This window comes from Prorops nasuta, unplaced genomic scaffold (genome assembly GCF_024137725.1).
Source record: "Prorops nasuta isolate Cenicafe-Biocafe unplaced genomic scaffold, Cenicafe_Pnas_1.2 PNAS00003, whole genome shotgun sequence".
NCBI classification, from domain to species: domain Eukaryota; kingdom Metazoa; phylum Arthropoda; class Insecta; order Hymenoptera; family Bethylidae; genus Prorops; species Prorops nasuta.
The window spans coordinates 7736564-7759513 of NW_027116800.1; the positions used below are offsets into that span (position 1 = coordinate 7736564).

At 37.9% G+C, this 22950-nt stretch overlaps 1 protein-coding gene across 2 annotated transcripts in view; it reads right to left on the reverse strand.

Moving 5' to 3' along the window:
- twin (CCR4-NOT transcription complex subunit 6-like twin) overlaps positions 1 to 22780 on the reverse strand; it is a 340886-nt gene extending 318106 nt beyond the window's left edge. Inside the window, exons 1-4 of one of the 2 annotated variants that reach the window (XM_066724901.1) lie at positions 22061 to 22201; positions 21081 to 21470; positions 19842 to 20157; positions 19554 to 19729 (exon numbers count right to left, since the gene is read on the reverse strand). In XM_066724901.1, the coding sequence (XP_066580998.1) occupies positions 19554 to 19729; positions 19842 to 20149 (484 nt within the window). In that variant the 5' untranslated portion in view covers positions 20150 to 20157; positions 21081 to 21470; positions 22061 to 22201. Of the gene's footprint in view, positions 1 to 19553; positions 19730 to 19841; positions 20158 to 21080; positions 21471 to 22060 lie in introns of both variants that reach the window. The other variant, XM_066724900.1, reaches the window with a different exon arrangement.
- Positions 22781 to 22950: the final 170 nt, after the last annotated feature.

Sequence of the window (22950 nt, forward strand, 5' to 3'; positions counted from 1 at the left end):
GATAAATATTAGTTGTTGATTTAAAGAATAGAAATATCCCTAAATGAGGGATCAGTTATGAAAATATTGAAGTGGGAGAGAAAAGATAAAAATGGATAGGAAGAAGGGAATACGAGAGGGAGAAGTGAGCAGACAAATAAGTTATGCGATAATGACTCGTTAGAGGTGCTCGACGACAATGCGTGGTGGTTTGGAATAACAAGGGAAAATATCCGGTCTGGCCGAAGATAGTAGGTATGAAGCAGTGCTTTCTGATTAGCCCTGACGCAAGTAAAGATAGGACAATAGCAAAGCGCGTGAAGGTAATGCAACGTGCGGCAGACGAGGCAGGAAGGAAATATCAGCTTCTGTATAAAAGTTGCTCGCACGGAAAATCGCGAATCTTCGCGAGACCGCAGGGCTCGTTCTCAGATCGCACTCGCGCGATACGGGCTATTAAACGTATGCAAAACAGAGTTAATTTCATTGAACTTTCCGTCGCGGCGCGCGGTGCGCCGTACAAGGTTTTGCACCCTTCGGAATGAAATGTGGGGCTTGAACGGCTGGCAACGGAATGTCTAATGAGGATGAGAAAACTGTATAAACGTTCTCCACGGCTTCGTAAAATTTTACACTGTATCAAAATGCTTGAGAGAGAGACTACCAACTCTCTCATTGGAATTCCCAAGTTTTTCAACCAAATGAAATCAAGCACAGACTTAATCTAGTTTTAATTAAGATCAAACCAATTATCCATACCTAGCAACTCAATAAAATCTTTCGAAGGCTACGTGCCGAAAGAAGTAGCTGCTTTGGAAGAGAAAATATAGTCTTTTAACTGAAATAAATGAGATTTTGTAGGTTTTCTTGTAAGAGGGATTAAGTTGGAAGAAGGGATGGTACTATACGTCGAAATAATTAAGCTTGATACAGAGCCAACAGCGGAGGCAGCTACACTTTCTTTTCTATAGAGAAACACGCGAGTTTTTCATTCACCCTTTCTGTCAGCCACTTTTTACCGAAAGTAAGGCGTTCGCACAACCCTGTTTAAAGAATTCGTAGTTGGTGAGCGTTGTTGGCTCCCAACCAGCGTATCAGTATAAATTGCAAAGTGTAAAAGCGCGTTAATCATTAGCAACTTTATTCTAGCCACTTATGCAAATAAGAGCTAACATACATATATATATACACATATACAGAACCGCGTAAAAAGACCAAACCACGAAAAAGTTGGTACTTGTATAAACTTCGATTCTGCCACACTCTAAATCCAAAACTCGTAGACAGTTTAACGCTCTGCGCAGTCCTTCCGTATCGGGTTTATATTTTATGGACTTAAATGAGATCTCGCGCTTTCTCCTTTTTTCTTCTTCTTCTTCTTCTTCTTCTTCTCACTGCTATTCTCGTTTTACACGTGTACGAGTATGCTCCCTACGAGAAGCTCTCTATAACTCTCTTTTATATTATTCATTGCACCGATATAGAGGAACTGGTTAAATAATAAAATATTGTCAAATGCAGCGTTTTTGCGACTAATACATTGTTAATTTTAGAAACAAATTATGGCCTTATTTTTCCCTCCTCCCTCCTTTTACGTTCTTTATTCTACGTCCCAACGTTCCTTAGGGTCTCTAACCTCCCTTGGCTCAACCATTTTCCTCTTATTTGCTCGACCTTCGCCCTCTTACGTGCGTAATTCCATCCAGCTGACCAACAAAATCTTAGGCCAATCCCGTAGCCTCGATAAAATCAAATTGCCCTTTTCCCAAAGTTTGAAATTCTGATAAAGCAAGCTAATTGAATAGAATCAGCTGCTCTGGATACCTAAAGTTAATCAATTGTATTTCAAAAAGAAATTACAAGGAACGAATAAAGCGTTAACGTCATTAAACGATTAACGGCGAATAAAAGCTACTTGGATTAATTTAAATTTAACTAGGAATCTCGTATTGGAGATTTACTTCCATTAAGTGCATCCACATTGGACTGAAAGGCTCCTCGTACTTAGCAAAGTGCTAATCGATCAATTCACAATGAAACGAGTAGGCAAGGAAATAGAAATGGGCAGATAAATAGTCGACTGGTACGTAGAGAAGGGAATATACGAGAGAGCGAATTTTGGTAAGAGGTTGCAGCAGTAGGAAGAGGAGGAGGTGGAGAAGGTGGAGGGAAGGAGGGGGGGGGGGGAGGAGGAGTAAAGTCTCGGTATCCTATTCTATCGGGATGGATTGGTGGTTGGACCGAGGGCATAGCTCACAGAACGACTCCCTTGGTATCGAGTAGCAAAAGCGTTGCTAGGAATCCCTTTCAGCCTCTTCCACAAATTTCTAAACAGCAAATTCATTTACAAGCACTGCACTCTGGCAACTTATGTGCGTTGCACACTCCCGGATGTATATATATATATATATGTATATATATATAGAGAACGAAGCGTCGCATGTATACATAATCCATTCACGTATCTCGCAAGAGACGGAGCTGTGGAAGCAATCGTCCTTTGTCCTTTCCCAAAACGAAAGGTCATCGCAAAAGGAGTTGTCAGAGCTCGACGAATCGTGCGCTCCTTGGCAAAGCAAAACGATCCCTCGTCGGTTTCCCAAACAAACACACTCTTGCACGCACACACCTGCTCTTCTCCTCGTGTAAGAGAGGAGGAGGAAGGTACACATATGCGAAGAGCCAATTGCAACTCTAACGTAGGGTTGAAGAGGCTCGTGCATACGCAAACAAGAACCGTGCGTACGTGCCTAGCTTCTTCGATTGGTAATCGTCCGTTGTTGTCTTGTCCCGTAACCTTGACAATGGCAAACAAACTTATCGCGAAAAAGAAGCCAGCTGTTTTCTTCTTCATCCGAGGACGACCAACCATATATTCGCAACATTTCCTTTTGCATCATTCACCGCATCGACTCTCTCATCCTTCGACCGATCGATACATTTATCCCACGTATTATATACATACATGTACTGTACATATACGAGTTTGAAGCATATGCTCGCTTGGACACTCTTGAGAGTCTCCCTATATACAAACATATATATATATATAAAGCGTAATTTAACGCGCACGTTTATTTATCGGATTTATATACGCGAAGCATATTGAGAGCGCGAGCAGATGTGGTAAAAGAATACAAGTTTCTTTGAAGAAAGTGGGATTAAGTTTTGGCAGGAGGGTTATATGAGAGGCAGAGCCGAGCTGGACAAACTTTATATCCCCAGTGTCTTGGCCTTTCCGAGTGTGTCGCAGCCGAAAGAAAAGCCAGCTTCTTGTAGTTTTTCATAAGAAGAAACGTATGAAAAGTTCAGCAAGCATGCAGCACGCGTGCACATTTTATACGTGCATTGTTATAGCGTGGGAAGCGCCATGAAAAACACTCGGCGCTTCGGGACGCCTGATGTTTTAAGCTACGTCCGCTCCCTCGTTCACAGACAATATCCCACGAAGGACGAAAAAACCCTTTGAGCGTGGCGCGTGAATTTTAAAATAATCATAATACCGACCATATATTTTAATTCCTCCTTTTATATTCATCGCGAGGCTCGACCGCTACGTGGAAAACTACTCGAGTTCCTGCCTACCTTACTAACTCTCATTGTCTTATACACAGAGAAATTCATAACCCAGCGCGCGATAAGATGTATCTAACTCTATTATCTTTTGGTATAGACGTCTCTTGTACGGTCGCTACCTCAAATCCCCGGTAATTCCAGGAAAATTTTCTCTACTATAACAATCTTTAGTAGGTATTCTTAAAGAAATAGCTGTGCAGCGGAAAATGCAAAATATTCTCGAGGATCAGGCACAACGACAGAGCCATTTTACGAAATCTTAAATCAGTAAATATCCCTCACGTTAGGTCTCCTCCTCGTGGATTCCTCGAATATTGATAAATTGCTATTTGTCCTCATTGTGTTTGCATGACTAAGGCGCTCACACTTACGTTGCAAAACTGTACAATATCGAACGTGATTCTTCGAAATACAAGCACGAATGAGAGAACACAATTTTATGTCTGCGTATTCCAGGAAAAACTAAAAGCGAGTCCTTTTCGTGGTTCGATACGTGATTTCAATATTAAGGACAGGAAGAAAGAGGTGGGAGAGGGGGCTATGGCTATGAAAAAGAATAAATCACTATACTCGCGCGAGACCTTCGCCATTTGACAACCGTAAGAAAGTTAACAACTCGTTATAAAAGCTGTACTGGGATTAGAATAAAATATAAAGAACATTTACGTAAGAAAGAGATGCATGACTTCCTCGAACCTAATTTCAAGTACTGGAACGTGCAGGTACACATAACGTCACGTGACTTCCTCAAGCAGCGGTGAAAGTAGACGCGTTTGCTACAACCGTGCTGCAGTCTTTGTGCAATGTCTTCCTCCAGCCCGACCAGCGGTGTGTGCAAAGTCATTGTACGTGTGTGATGAAAAAAATTAAATTTCACAAAATTTTAGAGAAAAAATGAAGTAACGCTTTCAAAAAGTGATGAGAAATTCTTCTTAGGAAATTCGTAACCCACTTTTTTATCTCATATTCAGCTTCTTTAAACAGTCTCGAAGGAAATTAACGTAGCGCTGTCAAAAATACAACGACCTGCGTATATCTCCCAAGCTTGCAAAACTTTAATGAAATAAGCATGCAAAATATTGGCAAAATGTAAAAATCAAAACTCTAAATATTTATTTAAATATTATGTATAATATTCAATGTCATATCGAGAAAAAAAAACAAACCTGAAAACGGGTGATGAAATATTATATTGAAATTTTGCATAATTTAGTGATAATAAATTTAGCATCTGAATAATTTGGAAAGGTTGAATATAGCTTGACTAATAAGCGTTGGATATTTTAATGGATAAGTGACTTTTAATATTGACGAAGCATAACTGGAGGTAAATTTTTTGCTAGAGGCTCGTACGGATTGACTCGGAGAAAAAAAAAAGAGGAGTCGCGCAGAGGGAAGAGGTTGGTCCGTGAAATGGAGTATATTCGGAATTTTTGGAGAAAATAAGAGAGAAGGAAGAGATAAGATGGAAGAGAGAAGAGTCAGCCAGCTCGGAGCCAAGTGCACCTGCTTGTAGGACGCCGTCAGTCGGACATTACGTGCAGGCGCTTCCTCAAGAAGCTGACTAAGCATTTCGTAACAGCGTGGTGGCAGCAGTCATTCGCTTTCAACTCTATCCAGCTTATAGCAGCCATCTGCGGTGTGTCGATTCAACCAGCCACATGCACACTGCCTATTGACATTACCCCTAGTTGCAATTGAAAGCTTCCACATTATCAAAGGCATATACCAAATGCATATGCATATACCGTGTTCGCGTTCCCTTTAATTACGACATTTCATCGGGAAATTGGTATTAATTGTTTTAAATGGATAATTAAGGTTGATTAACTATTGGGATTGATCAGTACAGTAACGTGGTGTCGTATGAGTATAACGTGATTGTAATATGAACACAGGTAAACAATAGGAGGGAAAGGAGATAGGGAGTGCGAGGGTGGTGGGCATGCGCCAAGGGCTCCAACACATTTGGATGCACATTGGAATATGCACTCGCGAGATAATACGGTATAACGTGGTGGCATTCGGCATTGCACCGCATATTATCCAAGGATGCGAGAAACGCTTTGCCATTGACACACCAGACACGCTCGTTCGACACTGCCTCCATTCTGTTGCTTTGTTATTGCCTCGCTCGCATGTCTCATTCCTGCATGTTTTAGAGGCCTCTGACACATGGCAAAACTCGGCAAGAAGAGGGGATCTATTGCTGCGAATCAACGTACATCCATTTATACTTGTGCACCAGCCACTAAAGCGCCTATCACAATTTTTCAATGCTCAAAATCACTATTGCAGTATTGTGCAAAGTTAATTGGTACAGAGAAATTGGTAGCTTTGTTGATCAATCAAATCTTAATAGGAAATCGCGCTCGCGCGGGTCATAAAGGAAATTCGTGGAATAGATTCAGACTGTGCTAGCCAGACATGCTTTGAATTTCAAGAAAACGATATTCTCTAATGTCATTGTACAATTAAATTGTGAAGAATTTGAGGACAATTGAAAAGCAACACAAAGTAAAACATTTTACCAGTATATTATTATCATCTAATGCAGTCTTATGACCTAAATTCTCATTTTATATTTTACGGTTTCGAATCAGTCACTTTAATCGTAAAAGTATGCCTTCCAAATTTATCATACCAATTGTCTGAAAAAGAGGTAAACGTAGATTTAAATTAGTCTTCCTTTACACCAAGTTGTGTTAATTAAAAAAGATTAGCTTTTAATTTGTTTTCTGTAGTTAATTTAGGAAAATTGAGATAGGTATTTGTAGAGTACACTTTTGCGAATAAAATAGATCTCCTCGTAAAGTAAAAACCAGCATCAGAGAATGTAAATTTTGCAATAAAATGTACAATGTAAACATTGGTCAGAATATTGTATTAAATCAATATACCAGTTAAATATCTCATTTCCCATCATTTTTTAAACAATTTTTTAATATATTTAATATTAATCATTGAATCAAATATAGGAGGGTCGATTCGTTAAAATGTTTAGCGTGTCTGACTAATTCAATCTATAGATACACCGCACTAGCTTAATTATAATGTGAGAATGAAATCACATCTCGAGAGTTTCCAACGAGCAAGGACAATTTCCAAGGGGCACAGAAGCTCTTCTACGAAGGATAAAATGTACAAGGAATATTGGAACGACTATAAATTTCCAAGGCGAGGAAAAATTCTGCATAAAACTCGGAAAGTGCAGTCGAAAACTCTAGCCTGACGTGCAAAGGCGTCTTTCTGTCTGCCGACGAGTTTGATAAAGGGGAAAACTTATTTATTTCGAAGCTCGGATAAATTTTGTAGCAATCTTTTAATCGGCGAAAGTGTTACGCAACGTTTATTTCTCGGATAAGAAGCTAGTCTTGCTTTATGACAGTAAATCTCAGTAACAAATGAGGCGCGAAGAAGTTTGATACCTTGAAGACTGGATAAAATCCGGATTGACTATTTTGCGAGGAAAATAGGGTAACATTTTGGAAAATAGATTGAAATTGGTGAGATATTTTTATCGAGTTTAAGTTAAATGAAGCGAAGGTCGAGATTGTAAGGGAACGATTTAAATTCACTTGTCTGTAAAATGACTATTTCAGTGTTTGAAGATATAATAAATCACGAGTCAATTGAATGATATTCTGACTCCGAGACGGCATTACCAAATTGCAATGGGTCCAAACTGTCGTGCAGGAGGGTTTAAGACATAAAGTTTGCCGCGTTAAAAAAAACTAAGCCCTTTAACAGCTATAAAAGTTTTCCACGTTGAACTAAAAACACGAGCCTATGCCAAGGATTTTGCTGTGAAAGTTATCGTTTCTCTTCAGAAATAAAAGCTGGGAAATAAAGTGAAAGCTCTTTACGACGATCAGTTCTGTAAATTCTTGACAAGAATCCTGAGTAGATCTTGAGAATGTGCAGTATATAGTGCTAATTACCAATAAGAAAATTTGGGAGCTATTTCGTGCGTACAAGAAATTTAATTTATCTTGTAACCTAAAAAACATATCGATAAATTTACATCTAAGCTTTTAGGCGGTAATACAATTTTAGTAGGCACACGAGTTAATTGTTAATTCAGCATTACGCCAGCTAAATAAATGCCTAGGTAAAATGTAGCTCCTGACACTATTTTATCCAATAGTGTTTAATAGGTATAGTAGTTATAAAGACCATCGGCATTATGGTTGTCAGTTTACGAGATACCATTAAAACAATATTGAAATACGTGCCTAGCCTTTGCTACGAAGTATATTCCGTATCTAAGGACTAAATGGATTACCTAGGCGAGGATGATGAGGTTTATTTCAAAAAGATTATGGTATCGCTTAGAGCATCATACAAATCCAAAAGTATGGAAGGTCGTGATCAGACTTGATTCAATGGATCCGTCTAATATTTTTAATGTGCGTTCTAAAAATAAAAAGAAAAAATAGAAAACGAATTAATCACGTGGAATGGTTTTTCTAAACCGTTAGATTTTGCGTAGGGGCGAGCATTAAAGAATGGAGAATCTGCCATACCTCATGACTGAGAGTAACGACCACTAACAAAGGATCGAGCTCTCAGCTGTAACATAAAGGATACTTTTAAGAAAATCTCTACTTGTCAGAGTTGACTAATTTCGTGCTAGAAAAAGTTAGCAGTAGATTGCTCGAGCAATGGAATATAAAGAAAAAAAAAAAAAAAAAACGCAGGTGTATGATAGAACAAATTTGAACCGTATATAGTAGGCCCTTTTAGCGTATGGGCAAATGTTCGTTTGAAAACGTCGAGTTCCACGCCTCTTCCTTGTCCTGCTAAATAGCAATTCTCGTGATTAATATCGCGAAGAATATTTCTATGCCAGTTCCTACAAATAATTGGTTGAAATTCGGACTAAGTTCTAATGCCATCTCATCCTATAAGAGATCTCGGGCTGTTTCATTAGTTACGAAACCTCAGCAATGAATCAGCATTCCTGAGAATGTACGGTATTGAGTGCAAAAGGGTCGTGCGAAATAAAGCGAAAAAGTGCCAATGATTTTTTTGCCTGTCCAAACGAAGGCTTCTAAATATGCCCTCTAATCTCTTCATCCTTTGACACTGCCACTTTTAATTCGTCTAAAAATTTTAATGTTTTAACGGTAACCTACCTTTTCGTCTCGTATATCATAGAGTTTTCTAAACAAAAATTCCGCAATTATCGGAATAAGGAAAGTAATCGGATAATAAGCGATTAGACAAAAATAGCGGATAGTCTGACACCTGATATCGATAATTAATAGAATAATAAAGGATGACGAAGAGTGAGCTATCCGGAGGTGAACTAATATAATTAGCGATGACCCTATCCGATAACACCGCAAACGACTTTTCGTTGCTTCCCTGGAATCCTTTTCTCTTTCGCCAAATCCCTGTGACGTCAACACACCAGGACTAGCGGACCTCGTTCCTACATGAATTTCGATCGTGCAACCCCTTTAATTGGGAGTACCGCCTCACCGAAGATAGCAGTCTTGGAATTGCCGAAGGGTTGGTCCTTTGCAACTGCAGTAGATGATAACAGCAGTAAAGTTAACAACAATGGCGATAACGATATTGGCGGTCATGTTCCTGCTGAGTTGAGTATAAGGTGCAGATAACGAGCGGAGCAGAAGGAAAGGCGAGAAATGTGCAGGAAAAGGAAAAGGTAAGAGGAAGAGAGGAGTCAATCGTGTGTGTGTTTGTTGTTAACAATTTTTCCCAACTTGCAGAAGTAGTCTTCTAAGTTTGTGAAAATCATTATGATCTTCTGGCATTCCAGATACGTTGAAAATTAAAGGTTTGCGTGTAAAAATTCTTCTGAAATCAATCATTTCGCGTTTATACTCTCTCAATTTTATTATATAGGTTCTTGAAATAAATTTATCAGTTTAATGTATCTCATATCCTCGATTCAATCGTTCAAACATATCTGCGACTGAACATTATTTCAGTAATATTGTTTTGCAGTAGCAACAATAAAGATGCGTGACTTGTTGAAACGAAAAGTGTAGCTATACCTTTACTATTCAATAATTAATTTAAAAATTTTCATTGATAAATACACGATCAGTTGTAACACTTCTGATTACAGAAATTTATTCAGATTGTCGGCAACATTTTAAGATTACTATATAGATGAAGTCGTGTCCATTTCTTTGAAATCAAAAGCACCTATGGGAACAATATCTGAAGTCCAAATGTTTATTTCTCCCCATTGGCTCTTTCCTTAAAAAAAAAAAAGATATTAAACTGCATATCCTCGTTCATTGGATATCACAGGGGAGTCATAACGCAGACTCTTTTGGAGATACTTTTAGTTTGTGGTGCAGAAATTCGAAACTAGACCATTGGCTACGTCAGATCTAACGACCATCCATGTCTAGAGAAATTCTTATGGTAAAATTCTGGCAAGTAATAAAAAAAAGATTAACACCGAAAAGATAAAATTTAATATAGTATACAAAAGATAAGTCGCAATGAGTGCGTGAAACCAGTAAGGTTGAAATGGGTCTCCAGGACCATGGCTCAAAGCAGTGCATTTATTTCAGCAACGCTGGCTGCATCGAGTAATAGGTACCTACCGCTATTGTGTCACTATTGCACGCTCTAAATAATCTACAGAGTTTTGCGAACAGATTTTATGTCTAGCTTAATCCTTTACCTACATATTCGGTTTTAAATTACCCTTCTTTATTCATTATCCGAAATTCATCTTAAAATCTCCAAACAGAAATGTTGCTTTGACCAATTTTATTCATAGAATTGTACAAATTATTCCTATAAGAAAAAAATTCTTGTCATAATTTATAAAGGAAAGTTTATAGTCGTTGTTAAACACTGATAAAAATCAGCAACAGTTATAGTCCCTTCTTATAAAAAATTACGTTTTTACTTCAAAGCAACTTTCAATTGTTGAGCTGATTTTCTCAATGAAGGGTTGAGTTGCTTTCTTTTAATCTATTTCAGTTACGCAGTTAATGGAGAGAATTTGACATGAAACAAATTGGATCTTGAAATAAAGATAGGATGATTTAAAAAGAGGAGTAACATAAATATAGATAATAATAATCATAAATCCTGTAAAATTAAGGATTTTTAGAAATGCAGAAGGGAAAATTAGAGAGTAAACGGAGAAGGTTGTAGAGTAGATCTATATAGAAATCTTCGAGTGGATAATATCGCGGTTAGTAGCACAATCACCAGAGAAAGTTGCTTCCTCGTTTCCCTTTACGTCGCACGCCCGCCTTCTCTCTCTCTCTCTCTCTCTCTCTCGTGAAGCAAGATGTCCCCCCTCATCCCCCTCCACGTTTCTATACTCCAATACGCGTGCCGTCCTCGTTTTACGATTAACACCATTTGGGAGTGCCCCATTTGAACGAAAACCAGTTTCTTTAGGAATATACGTTCGATAATTCATTCCCCTTAAAAAAACCAAACTCGATTAAAAAATCAATATAAACTTACTTATATTTCCAAAACATTACAAAACAAATCTTTAAAAAGTGTTGATATCTTTTGAGAGTAAAATAAAAATTTCACGGAAATTAGAGAGCGATTAAAATAGAATTGTAAGGAGTAGATAAAAATGGAGTGTAGAAGTAATTTGTGATCTAGGCAGTTTTTGAAAGTGAAGAGCCCAAAGCAAATTATCTTGAATCGTTCGTTCTCCAAGGCTGCTACTTTGTTAAATTCATTACTTAAGGATATGGAAAAGGTCTGGGGCCATAGTGGCAAGCGAAGGCAGCGTTTACCAAGAATCTACGAAGGAACTGATACGACAAGCGCCATGAATCTCCGTTCAGACTAATTGGAAAAGTCCACCGTTCCGCAGAAGAGACTATTCGAAATTTCAAGCACGTAAAACGTTTGTTTCCACAGGGAAAAAATATTCCCTTCGTAAAAGAAAGAAGCATCCGGGCTGCTCGGGGAAAACGAAGATTTTCAGTGAGCCACGCGCCACGAGAATCGCATTCAAGAACTTGGAAAACCGAAGAAACAACATGGAACTGATCCTTTCGATTCACTACCATTCGCCAAACGCCACTCAACCAATAAGCTCCTACCTATTCTCGTTTCGTAAAATAATAATGAGATAAGAATTCGAGAAAATATTGGCTTTTCCTAATGCAAAAAACACAATAATTTTCTTATTCAATTTTCAAGATGGTATTAACAAAGCTAGTAAAATTTTTATTGTGCTGCCTCGTTCCACTGGAGATATAAAAGTCGAGAGTATTGACAAGAAGCAGACTTAAGAAATGGAGGAAATAGAGCAGCGGTAAGCTCGTGCAAACTTGCTATATAGAATAGAATAAATATATAGGTATACACATAGATACGTGGATTTTGCGAAGGTTAATACTGAGGAGGGTGGAACGCAAAAAAAAAGTATTATTTTTAAGGTTAAACGGTACACGCAGGGATATATAGGATATAGGTGCGCATGTGCGGTTTCGTAGCAGATTGTATGCTTGGATAGGAAGAATGTGCTTTTTGCATCGGCACCGTAAGTCTCTTCGGCGCTTCTTTTTAACCAGCAACGTTAGCCTAAATGTATAAGTAAGTAAAAGCAACTTCAGCACAGTTTTTGCCCAAATTTTCGTCCAACAGCCTTCCTATAGGTAGGTAGGTATGTTGCAACGACGCTACCTTTTTGCTCCAATAGAGATTCTACCTACTTTTTATAAGCTTCGCCATATCCTCTCCTATCCAGCACTAGTTGGATTTTTCAGGGAAGGTTTCACACGCTAATCACACGAGCCACGTAGGGTGGTCTGAAAAAGGTTGATTGCAATAAAAGAGCCATGGGTGAAATTTGCAAGGAAAGGAAGAGTAAACTGGCCTCAAAAACGACGAGAGTTTACCAACATATATGGTCCCTTCAAAATCTTTCGTAAGAAAATATTTCCACCTTAATTAATATTGATGAAACAAAGCGCTATCACGTCCGACAAAGATAAAAAACCTGAACAAAGAAAAATCTTAATAATGTCTAATTGAGAATGTGATTAAAGTTTCTCACGATAAATTATCATCCCTCTAGAAAGTAATAAAAATATTGAGAAAGAAGCAGCAAATGCGTCACGCTTGCATCGATCCGTGATATGGATTGATTTTCATCCGGCTTTCATTCCAGAAATGCGATATTTTCTTTTAGAAGCTTTGTCACTGTCTGCGAGCTGACATCGATTGTCAATATTAAAGCCCAATAAACGTAGCTGGCTATATACATTAATGATCAGTGTCGAAAGCTATATAGCCAGAAGTCGTGGTTTGCAGCTAGATAGTCACGATAAAAACGAAGACATAAGCAAAACTCAGTATTAGCAGCATGGAGCTTTAAAAAGTTTAAAAATTTAAGTGCAGAAAATCAGTGTACGGAGATTCATAAAGCTTTTAATGCGAAAAACAGATTTGAAACTGGGTTGAGCAGGTTTAAGGGTAGAGGAAAATCGGGGAATTAATCGGTGAAAAGCTACGATACCCGAAATAACCTGACATGATCAGCGAACATTTGTATTAGTGATATGAGAATATAATTGAGCGGACAGTGGACGTCAGCGTGAAATAAAAGAATAATCAAAACGAAAGACACGGTAGGAGCATACGATGGCAGGTGAAACTCTGCGAAAGAGCTGTAAAATCGTGTCGAGGGAAGCAGAACATTCCCGTAGATTATAAATGAGGCCTTGCTCGCCTCGCCTCGCCTCGCTTTCTCGGCTACCGCGACCGATAGTCCACTCACTCGAGCATCCTCCTCCCCCTCCTCCCCCCTATAGCTACTAATCCATTCCTATGTCCATCGGTCACCACCCTCCACCCCCTAACCCCCTCACCCATTAAATCATGTTCCCGTCTGTCCATCCACGCTCGATCCTACGATCAACTCGTCTCAATTGACCACTCGGCTAATCGATAATTACAGCCGATCGCAGGATCAGCCAGCAAAACGACCCTGTCGACTCCTCTTTGCCCCACACACTCCCACAATATCCTATACACCGAAGCTTTATACGCACCACGTCACAAATACTCGAGCAATTAGAAACTCTGAAATTTTCCAAAATTATCCATCGTTTCACCGAGCAAACTAATAAGCCTTCGCCCTCCACCAAATCTCCACGTATTAATTAAATTCTTCGTTCGATGGAGAATACACTTTTGTCCATTTTACTCGAGAGATCTTCCGGTGCAAGTATACGGAAACAAAGTTTAGTACGGGATGAAAGGAATTACAAGGTATTAAATAGTTTACGAACATTCGCGTATTCGGTATAATGAAATTTAGTTTAGTACGTCCGATCTGCTTTATGCTCATCTGCATGGAGAGAAAGAGGCTTTGTCCTCGAGTCGAGTCACGTCTTTATTGCGTTAGGGAACCACGCCACGCCACGCCACGCCACGCCACGCCACGTTGAATTATTTGTCGTCTGAGCGCGTTTCGTGGATCCTGTATACCGTGGTTACATCTGCCAACTGCGAGGTCAAAAGCGAATCCCGAATCTTTCGTCAAACTGAAAAAGCTGATATAATACGCGCACAGAACCGTGGTATACCTATACATAACCAGGTCGTGAGTTTTATCCGACCAAACAATACCGAAAGTCAGTTTCTAACAAATTTCACTATCCCGCCCCACAGTTACAAGCGCGACAAACTTTTCTTTGTCCTTGCAAACCGTAAAAACCGTCGAGCATCTCGAGTAAGTAAGCTCTGTGACTAAAATTCGACGATGCGCTGTCTGTGTATTGTAAACATTTCCGACTAACCTGCTGGCCCTAATTGACCTGACCGATGTAACGAGCGACCATGAAATCCCTGCTTCCAAGAAAACTACTTTTAACTTCTGTTCGAGCCACTTTGTCACCGCTCGTCTGTCTCTCCAGCGGAGAAATACTCTTTGCAGAGTTTGCTACTTTTAATCAATATTTATAAAACAAAAATTTCCCTTTCGAAAACCTAAAAAATTGATTAAACAAACTTTTCCTCTCTGATGTTTATCCGATCGAAAGATTCTCTTGGAATAAAATACTTGTTGCATTATTCTCTAAACTCTCGCATGCACGTGCACGGTAGGCTTCTAGACGTGTTTAATTAATACCGGTAAAGATCAAACACACACACACACACACACTAAAAATAGCTTCGGCGTTGAATAAAAAAATTGGAGGCAAGCATGCACATGGAAAATTCATGTAAAAAGAGAAAGTGGAGTTGCATGGTATGGGTGCGAAGCATTGGAAACACCCTAGTGTTTATAGGAAGAACAAAACGTGGGAAAATGAGTCGAACTGGTTAGTTTTCAGAGATAAGAGTCTCATTTATAATAGGGTGCTGCTGAAATGGCCACATTCGAGTTTGTACTCGCACCGTGTGCAAGTGAATGCTTTATCTCCCTGATTCGCCTTGTTTGTCGGAACGGCCTCTGGAGAAAGGCAGGAAATCGCGTGTGATTATATGCCCAGCACACACACACGCGCATATATGTGCGCGAACAGCGTCATGACTCTTGAAAATACGAGGGAAAAAATGAACTCGAGATCATTCGATTACACTAATGCTTCAAACTGAAATGATAAAAATCAAGAAGAAAGACCCACTTACTGATTTAGCGTTTACTCTACTTATAGCTAGAAAATATAAAGTAACCGTCTTATATTTCACGCTGGTAATCTAAGTTTTCTCCAGAAAAAAATTATCCTATATAGTTTCCCAATCAGAGAGAAGATCTACTCATCGGAGAAGCAAATCCAAAACTTGTTAAAAATTAGCAATGCTTTCTCACTGAACAAAAGTACAAGATTAACGTCCAATGATAAAAGTTTTATCCGAGTTAAAAGTTACCTGTGTATAAATTTGCTTCGATGAGTCTCTCAATCGAATATTAATTGACATTCCATGTCGTATGAAAGATGTATTATCCACATGGTAAAGTAGTTGAATGAAAGACGACAATAATTTTGCCACTGTTGAAATTATCAAGGCCATGGTCAGTGAGTATAGTATTCCCCGCATATTTTATCATACAGTTAATCGCCTGGAATAAAAACGAAAGTAGCCCAACCAGTGGAATAATCAGCAGGTAAAACGAGCAGAAAGCTAGTTTAGCTTTCTTTCGATCTATTTTTAAATGTAATGGATATTTAAAGAATATTTGAATTAGCAGACAACAGCTGAGCGATAACTCGTGATGGAAAATGAGGCAGTATAGTTATCCGAGGAGAAGCGATTTAACGAGGAGTTTGCTCGCTGTTAATAATAGTTGGAGCGAGGAAAGTACTTAGGGAGAGACCTATTGGGTGGCAGGGGTCAGAAGCCCGTAGAAAGTGAACCACGCACTTGGAACGACCGCGACGATAACCAGAATGAGAATGAGAACGACGTCTGTCGGGGTCCCACCGTGCAAACTCCACTAGTCAGCAGTTCGCCAAGAGTTTAATATTGAATTCAACGACCGCTCGTAGCAATCCTTCTATAAAGAGACGATGATAAAAAAATACCTATTATTTTCAGCACGAGTCCCTCAAAGATCAGCGCACAGTTCTTACAACCAACTATTCAGCACGGTGGGCTTCCGGTTATCAACAAATTAAACCATCTCTCTCTCTCTCTCTCTCTCTCTTACTAGCAACTTTATCATCAAACTAATTACATTGTAACGAATTACTTCCTTTCATCATTATCAAAGTATACTCTCCATCCTCTTTCACTCTACTTCCGTGAAAGTACCCTCTACCGGAATAGGTACGCATAAGAGAGCAAATAGTACACAGAGATGTGTAAGTGTGCCTCTTCGCGATCTATCCGACAGTGAAAACCTTGAAAGTCAATCAACGCAAGCTGCTCGAGAGAAAAATCATACTTTAGAGCAGGACTTTATTACATTCTATCTCGTTGCAAATACTCTTTTACATCCAGAAAAAAAAACTCCTTCATCATTATTACTTTATGTTGCTGGAAAAGTACAATTACTGTGTTTAACAAGTACTACCAGGAACGTTGAGGATTTGCTACAAAATAAAATACTTTCCACGGTTTGAAAGTCACGTAAGTTGTAAATAAAGGCAGTACGCTCTCGTTTGCTGCAAGACAAAGAAATAACATTGATATTTCAAAATAGTCGAGTTTAGCGCTCGGTGGGACGAAAGTCGCATATATATCGGAGGACGTCTTCTAATTAGGATGAGCAATGAGCACGTGTACCAGGCAGTTAGAAGGATGAATTGAAAGAAAGCTATGATCGCGATTCACAGCTCGTTCCGTGCTACGTCCAATAAGGAATGTGAATCATAGCCATTAGATCCTCGTCGCTGGCCGGTCTCGCTATAGGTCTATATGTGTAAGTATATGTATATACACTGCAGAGAGCAGCAGGTTGTTCACTTTCTCTCCTCGACGTCGTCCCCAATGACCCCAATGAGTCGAGTCGAGTCGAGTCGCGTCGCGTCGAGACTAGAGACGAGCTAAGCCGAAGTGGTAAACCGAGGCAGGCAGGCAGGCAGGCAGCAGAGACGGCAGAGTAAAGAGGTGGTCTGGTGGAGGGGCGGGCCCCCCCCCCTTCCCTCCCGCAGGAGGGCCCAGAGCCTAATTACACGGCTCGAGTGGCAAGAGTCTACCAAGTGAATCGTGTGCGGTTTTTTGGACCGGCAACAACAACGAACACACACTGCATGGATAGAGAGGGGACCGGTAGTCTTTCAATATGATGAGACGCCGAGCGCTACCGCGCTCTATGTACGTAGTCTGTACTCATGCACTCTGGTACACATACCCACTCGCTATGCGAGACAAACACCGGAGCGCGGGCCCCAGTTTTCCTACTTTCAGACCGCCAGCTCGAGCAAAACAGAAGCATTTTCTACTCCCCACCCTTTCAGCCCCTCTTCGCTCGTTCGCTAATGCCCAAAGTTTCTCGACTTTCTATTACTCCAACGCGCATACACCTTCCACCATACTTGACGATATCGATGAGATATTGCCGCGCAACACAATTTCACCTTGATCGAGCGGGCTTTTAATTATTTATAAAAAGATATCTCAACGATCCTCCGCCAACTCAACGGAGAAACATTATTTGCTTGATATTAATTCCGAGTTGTAAGTTTGTATAATTACTAGGATGCAGCAATATTGTAAAATAGTAGAGTAACTCGAGCCTCTAACGTGCGTTCAAGTTGGAAATTTGCAGACAGATTTACATCGGACTGGAGTAGAAAGTGAGAACGCGCTGGCTGGTATACTAATAATATCTAAAGGTAACGCTCCGAGTATTGTGCATCGGTTAAATTAAAGTCTTCGTTTGTGTACGAAGCAGATGCGCTTACCATGGACTCATTTACCGACAAGACCAGCGAATTGCTATACCAAAATCTACTTGAAGAATTTCAATAGAATGTTTCTAACCGGCATGAAGTTGACGAAGTTACCTGTTTCCCTGGCCCTAATTACTTCGCTACGTCCTCTTGCTATCTTCGAGAATTCCATTGTGTAAAATGAGAGTATTCGAGGTGCACGATCCTCTTTCATAAATAAGAAACGCAATTATGCGAAACGGTAACTCAAGAGATTTCAATTTTAAAATCTTACCACGAAACTACTCGTATTCTTCTCCTTCCCGTTTTTCGTATATTTCAATGTCGAGACCGAAGCAGGCATAGATGGCTAGAAAGTTTAACAAATAAAAATAATCCATGTGATCTCGGAGTAAGTAAAGAGCCCTTTCAAAGGGAGACGCGAGAAGGAAGGGAAATGATAGGTTGACGGAAATATAATATCCAAAGCAGCGTTATGGAGAAGAAAGCATGGAGAGGAGTAAAACATTCCTGGAAATGAGTAGTGCCGAATTGTAAAAGTTGGAGAACAATGGATCAACGGAATGGTAAAACCGAGACCTTTCAGACAATCTAGTCACTGGCAAAAATTGGCAAACACAATGGATGCAAGTACGGCCTCCTAGCTAGTCCCTTGACTCCTACTATTCCCTCCTAAACATTCCTTTTAACGTAATCTCTCGTCCACCCACCGCACTTGAGTCTTGACACACCCATTTGCTCCACAACTTTAAAGAAATTCAATTATGCAGGTACTACAACTATTTTCAAGTTTTGGTCGAATCCTCTTAGCCTCGACCCGTTTAATACGAACCCTTTTAAGACGTTATTGCGCCATTACTTTCGTTCACCTGGTAATCGTAAAATCTCTATTTCATAATATCATTGCTTTCTGCTCCATACTCTCCAATCCGTTACATTTTTTTTACAATAACAAGTTTTAAATTATTAGAGATATTGTATAGAAATGAAAATATCTAAGCTCTATTTTGCTCATCCTCTAATCTAAAATGATAAAAGAGTCGGATATTTCGAACAGACATTTTAATTCTTAATCACCAAAACTTAATAATAGGAAAAATATTAAAAATAAAGCTACAATTATTATATACAAATAATAAATTAAAATATTGGTCACTTCGGTTATGAGTAGTAATAAAATACAATACATACTAAAACTTTATATAGGGTTTGTTCGTTTTCGCCCCATTACCGAAATGACGCAAATAGATTAGGCGGTAAAAGCACAAGTTTTCTCATTCCTATACTTATTGCAACAGTGCAGCGAAAAAAATAGACTGATAGTAAACAGTACGCTTAGCGCCATCTGTGTTACCACGGTTAAATTGCTAGGTACTAGCTAACAACGAGACCCACCGATATAGTAGAAAACTCTCTTATTAATGCCAGCAAAACAAAAGAAAAGGAAAACACTCTACTCTTTACAAAATTAAACAAAAAATCAACTTTTTCAACAATAACGAATATTCATTTTTATGAAAAGCAATTAATTAATTGTTTTCCAGAGAGTTTCAATAAAATCAGATGTAAAAACACAATTTTTTAGAATAAATGAGTAATTCTATTCTTGAAACTAAAACAAGTTTCAATTACCTTGTAAATAATGTTTAAAGAGATTTAATATATATAAAACATTACCTTGTAAATTATCCAGCATATATGAAAGCAGCTTGTGGGTTCCTGATGGTTCTCCATAAAGAGACATTACTTCCTTACTCAATGGATTGCCATGTAATCCAAGCACTTGTAACTGGAACAACTTCCCAAGTTCATATGGTAATACACGAAGGTAGTTTTGATTTAATAGCAGCTCTCTAAAATATAAAAATATAGTTAATGTATAAAAGCATCAAGATATTATTTCAAAAATGCATATAATTTATGTAAATATAGTTACCTACTTCAATGTAAAAGAATATTTCTTACCTAAGGTAGATGAGTTCTCCCAATTCGGCAGGTAAACTGCGTAGTTTGTTACTACTAAGATCTAGCGACCGTAAGTTAGCTAAACGACCAATTTCTGGTGGTATCCTCTGAAGACTGTTATCATTTAGGTAAAGAGCAGTCAAATGAGTCAACTGCCACAAGTTTGGACTTAAATTCCGAATACTGCCTGTTATCTCCAATTCTGGCCAATAAGACTTTTTTCCTGAATTCGCATCTTCTGTTGACATAATAGAATGGGTACGACGTGGGTTGGAATTCTCATATTTGTCCTTATGATTGCGAGACATCTTAAATCCTTTAAAATAAAATAAATTCAGGTTAGGCAAATAGTTCAGTACCAAAATTAATATAATAACATAAAAAATACACTAGTATAAATAGTTATAATTACACAATTAAATACATTTCTTTATCACTAATCTAAAATATTTTGATGAGAAAAATAAATGCAATAAATACATACATGCTTTCACTTAATTTACATAACATTAAAAATTGCTTAAAATAACAATATGGATTTATTCAAGAAGCAAATTAAAAGAAATAAAATTATGAAAGAAAAGAGTATAATAATAGTTTATATTTGTACAAACCTAACAGAGTTATGATAAACAGTATTAAAGAAAGTATTAATTGTAAAGAAAGAACAAAAAAGCACAAATAGAAGTTTTCAAATATCAATATGAATAAGTTTATTACAAACATACAGTCCAAGCAAAACAGAACTAAACTACTATATTTTTTTTAGCAATAAATCAGAAAATTTATTTTACATAAAATACACATGAGAGCTTTCAACACAACACCTACAGCATATTACTTGTTATTTTAAGAGGTATTCTTCAAACAGAAGACACGATAAACTTTAATAATTGTTTTACGTCTAATACAAATAAATCTAATTGACACTGTACAAAAACAAGTAGCTCATATAACCTATGAACAAAAGATTCAAATTATATTGAATGATTTATTCACAATGGAAAAAAAAATTATTTCTGCGTTCTTATATTGAAAGAAGCTTGATTGTATGAGAGGTTAAAATTATTTTAATATGCTTGATTTCTGAAGATACATCTTTTAACTTGAAAAGTCTTTCCTTTCCTGTGAAGTTCATTCTTTCTGAACGACAGGTCTTCGTGTTATTTGAAGCTTTGTATAATGAAACCAGCAATGACAATTGAAATTATCATAAGTTAAGTTAAAATTATTACGCACCTTCATCTACCTCTTACCACGGACGAAACACGCGAGAAGTTGATACCAAATGAAAATTTTTGCGTAAACAAAACTACCTTGACAAACACAAGACCTCCATTTATCAACTGCACCGATCGCAAACCACTATTATTCCTGATTGGCTGCGTCGGCTGTGTCAACCAACCCGAATCTTTCCGAAGCAGATAGCTTTCCGAAGTGCAAAAGTATGTTCAAATAGCAGCTGCTATTGCTAGCTACCTAGGGAAGTTATATGTAGATGGCCGTAGCAGACACGAACACGAACTTATTAAACTCACAGAACAAACTAAGGATGCAGAAACGATGTCTTTTGGAACGCTGCACAAGTAGTTGGCGAACTGCAGTGAACTGCTGATACCGGCACTTTTTCTAACAAGGTAAAAAGGAATTAAATTTCACAAAATTTTTAAACCTGCTGTGCGTTATTTAACAGAAACAAATACATACATACCGTAGGCATTTAATTACAATATATTATAGGTTTAACAATTTCAGATCAGTTGGATGGTATAATGATTCTAAGGAAAAGATTCCGCTTATAGATTGCTCATAGCTCCAAAAAGTAATTTCTAACTAAAAATACAGCTAAAGTTAAAAATAACTGTCATATAAAATGTCAAATATTTAACAGCTCTTGCATGGATCATTCCGATTAGGAGTAATCATTAGAGACTATAAATCATATGCTTTGAATTATTTAAAACAAACTACTAGAGATTTTGAGGTTTGAGCATCGTCTGAGCGTGGTACGCGGTATATTTAAATATATAATTCAGATATAATTATATTTATTTAAATGGCTCTATTTTATAATAATAAAGGAGCTTATCGTCTTTTAGAATTCACCAAACCATTTGAATTATTTCTGCTTACAATCATGCGCGCTCTTTCTTTAACATTAGTTATGCTTCGAAATATAATTTCATAATAATATTTATTTGACAAATTATAAAACTTACCAGTATTAAAATAAACAGTTGTATTATATGGTCTATTGTATGATGTATTATATGATGCATTGTATGATGCACTGTATGATGCACTGTATGATGCACTGTATGATGCGTTGTATGATGCATTGAATGATGCGTTAAATGAAGTATTATATGGTACGGTATATGATGCATTATATGGTGTATTATATGGAGTATTATACAATTGGCTTGGAACGTATAGACCACTATTGGGTGAGCTGGAATATACAGGATCATGATCATCGTACGTTGTATCGTACTCTTCGAAAGATGTGTTTTCAGTATACATTTTGCAATAATATGATCCTTAGTTAGTGTGCCAAAGACCGATTATTCGCACTAGGCAAGCAATGATCTTTTCTTAAATATCCGTATGTACACTAAAATTTAAACATTTCTCTCCGTAAATAAATAGCACACACGATCAGAGATGGACGATTCAAGAGAAAAGGAAAAGATTCCACGATTCATCTCATGTATTTTCTATCCTTATAGAATTTACTTAAAATTTTGTTTATCATATAAAATTGTTTATCCTTCTTTCAATTATTTGAAAACCGTCTAGTTATTTGAATAATTAATTTTCATTCGATTACACTCCAGTATGTTTTTACTGGAAGATTTATTTACGTTCACCACTGCAATAACTAAAACTACTTAATTTCTCGAGATAATTATTATTTTATATCAGGAACACCCCGTATGACCGATAGACTGTATTCCCTAGTCAGATAACTCTTCACTAACGACTGTTCAAGAACTTTGTCCAATGTTTACCTCAGCTGTTGATCTCTAAATTTTTTTCAGCTAATATATTCCTGTACATTCATAGATTCAAAATTGTGTATAATAGAAAGAGTAGAAAATATTATCAG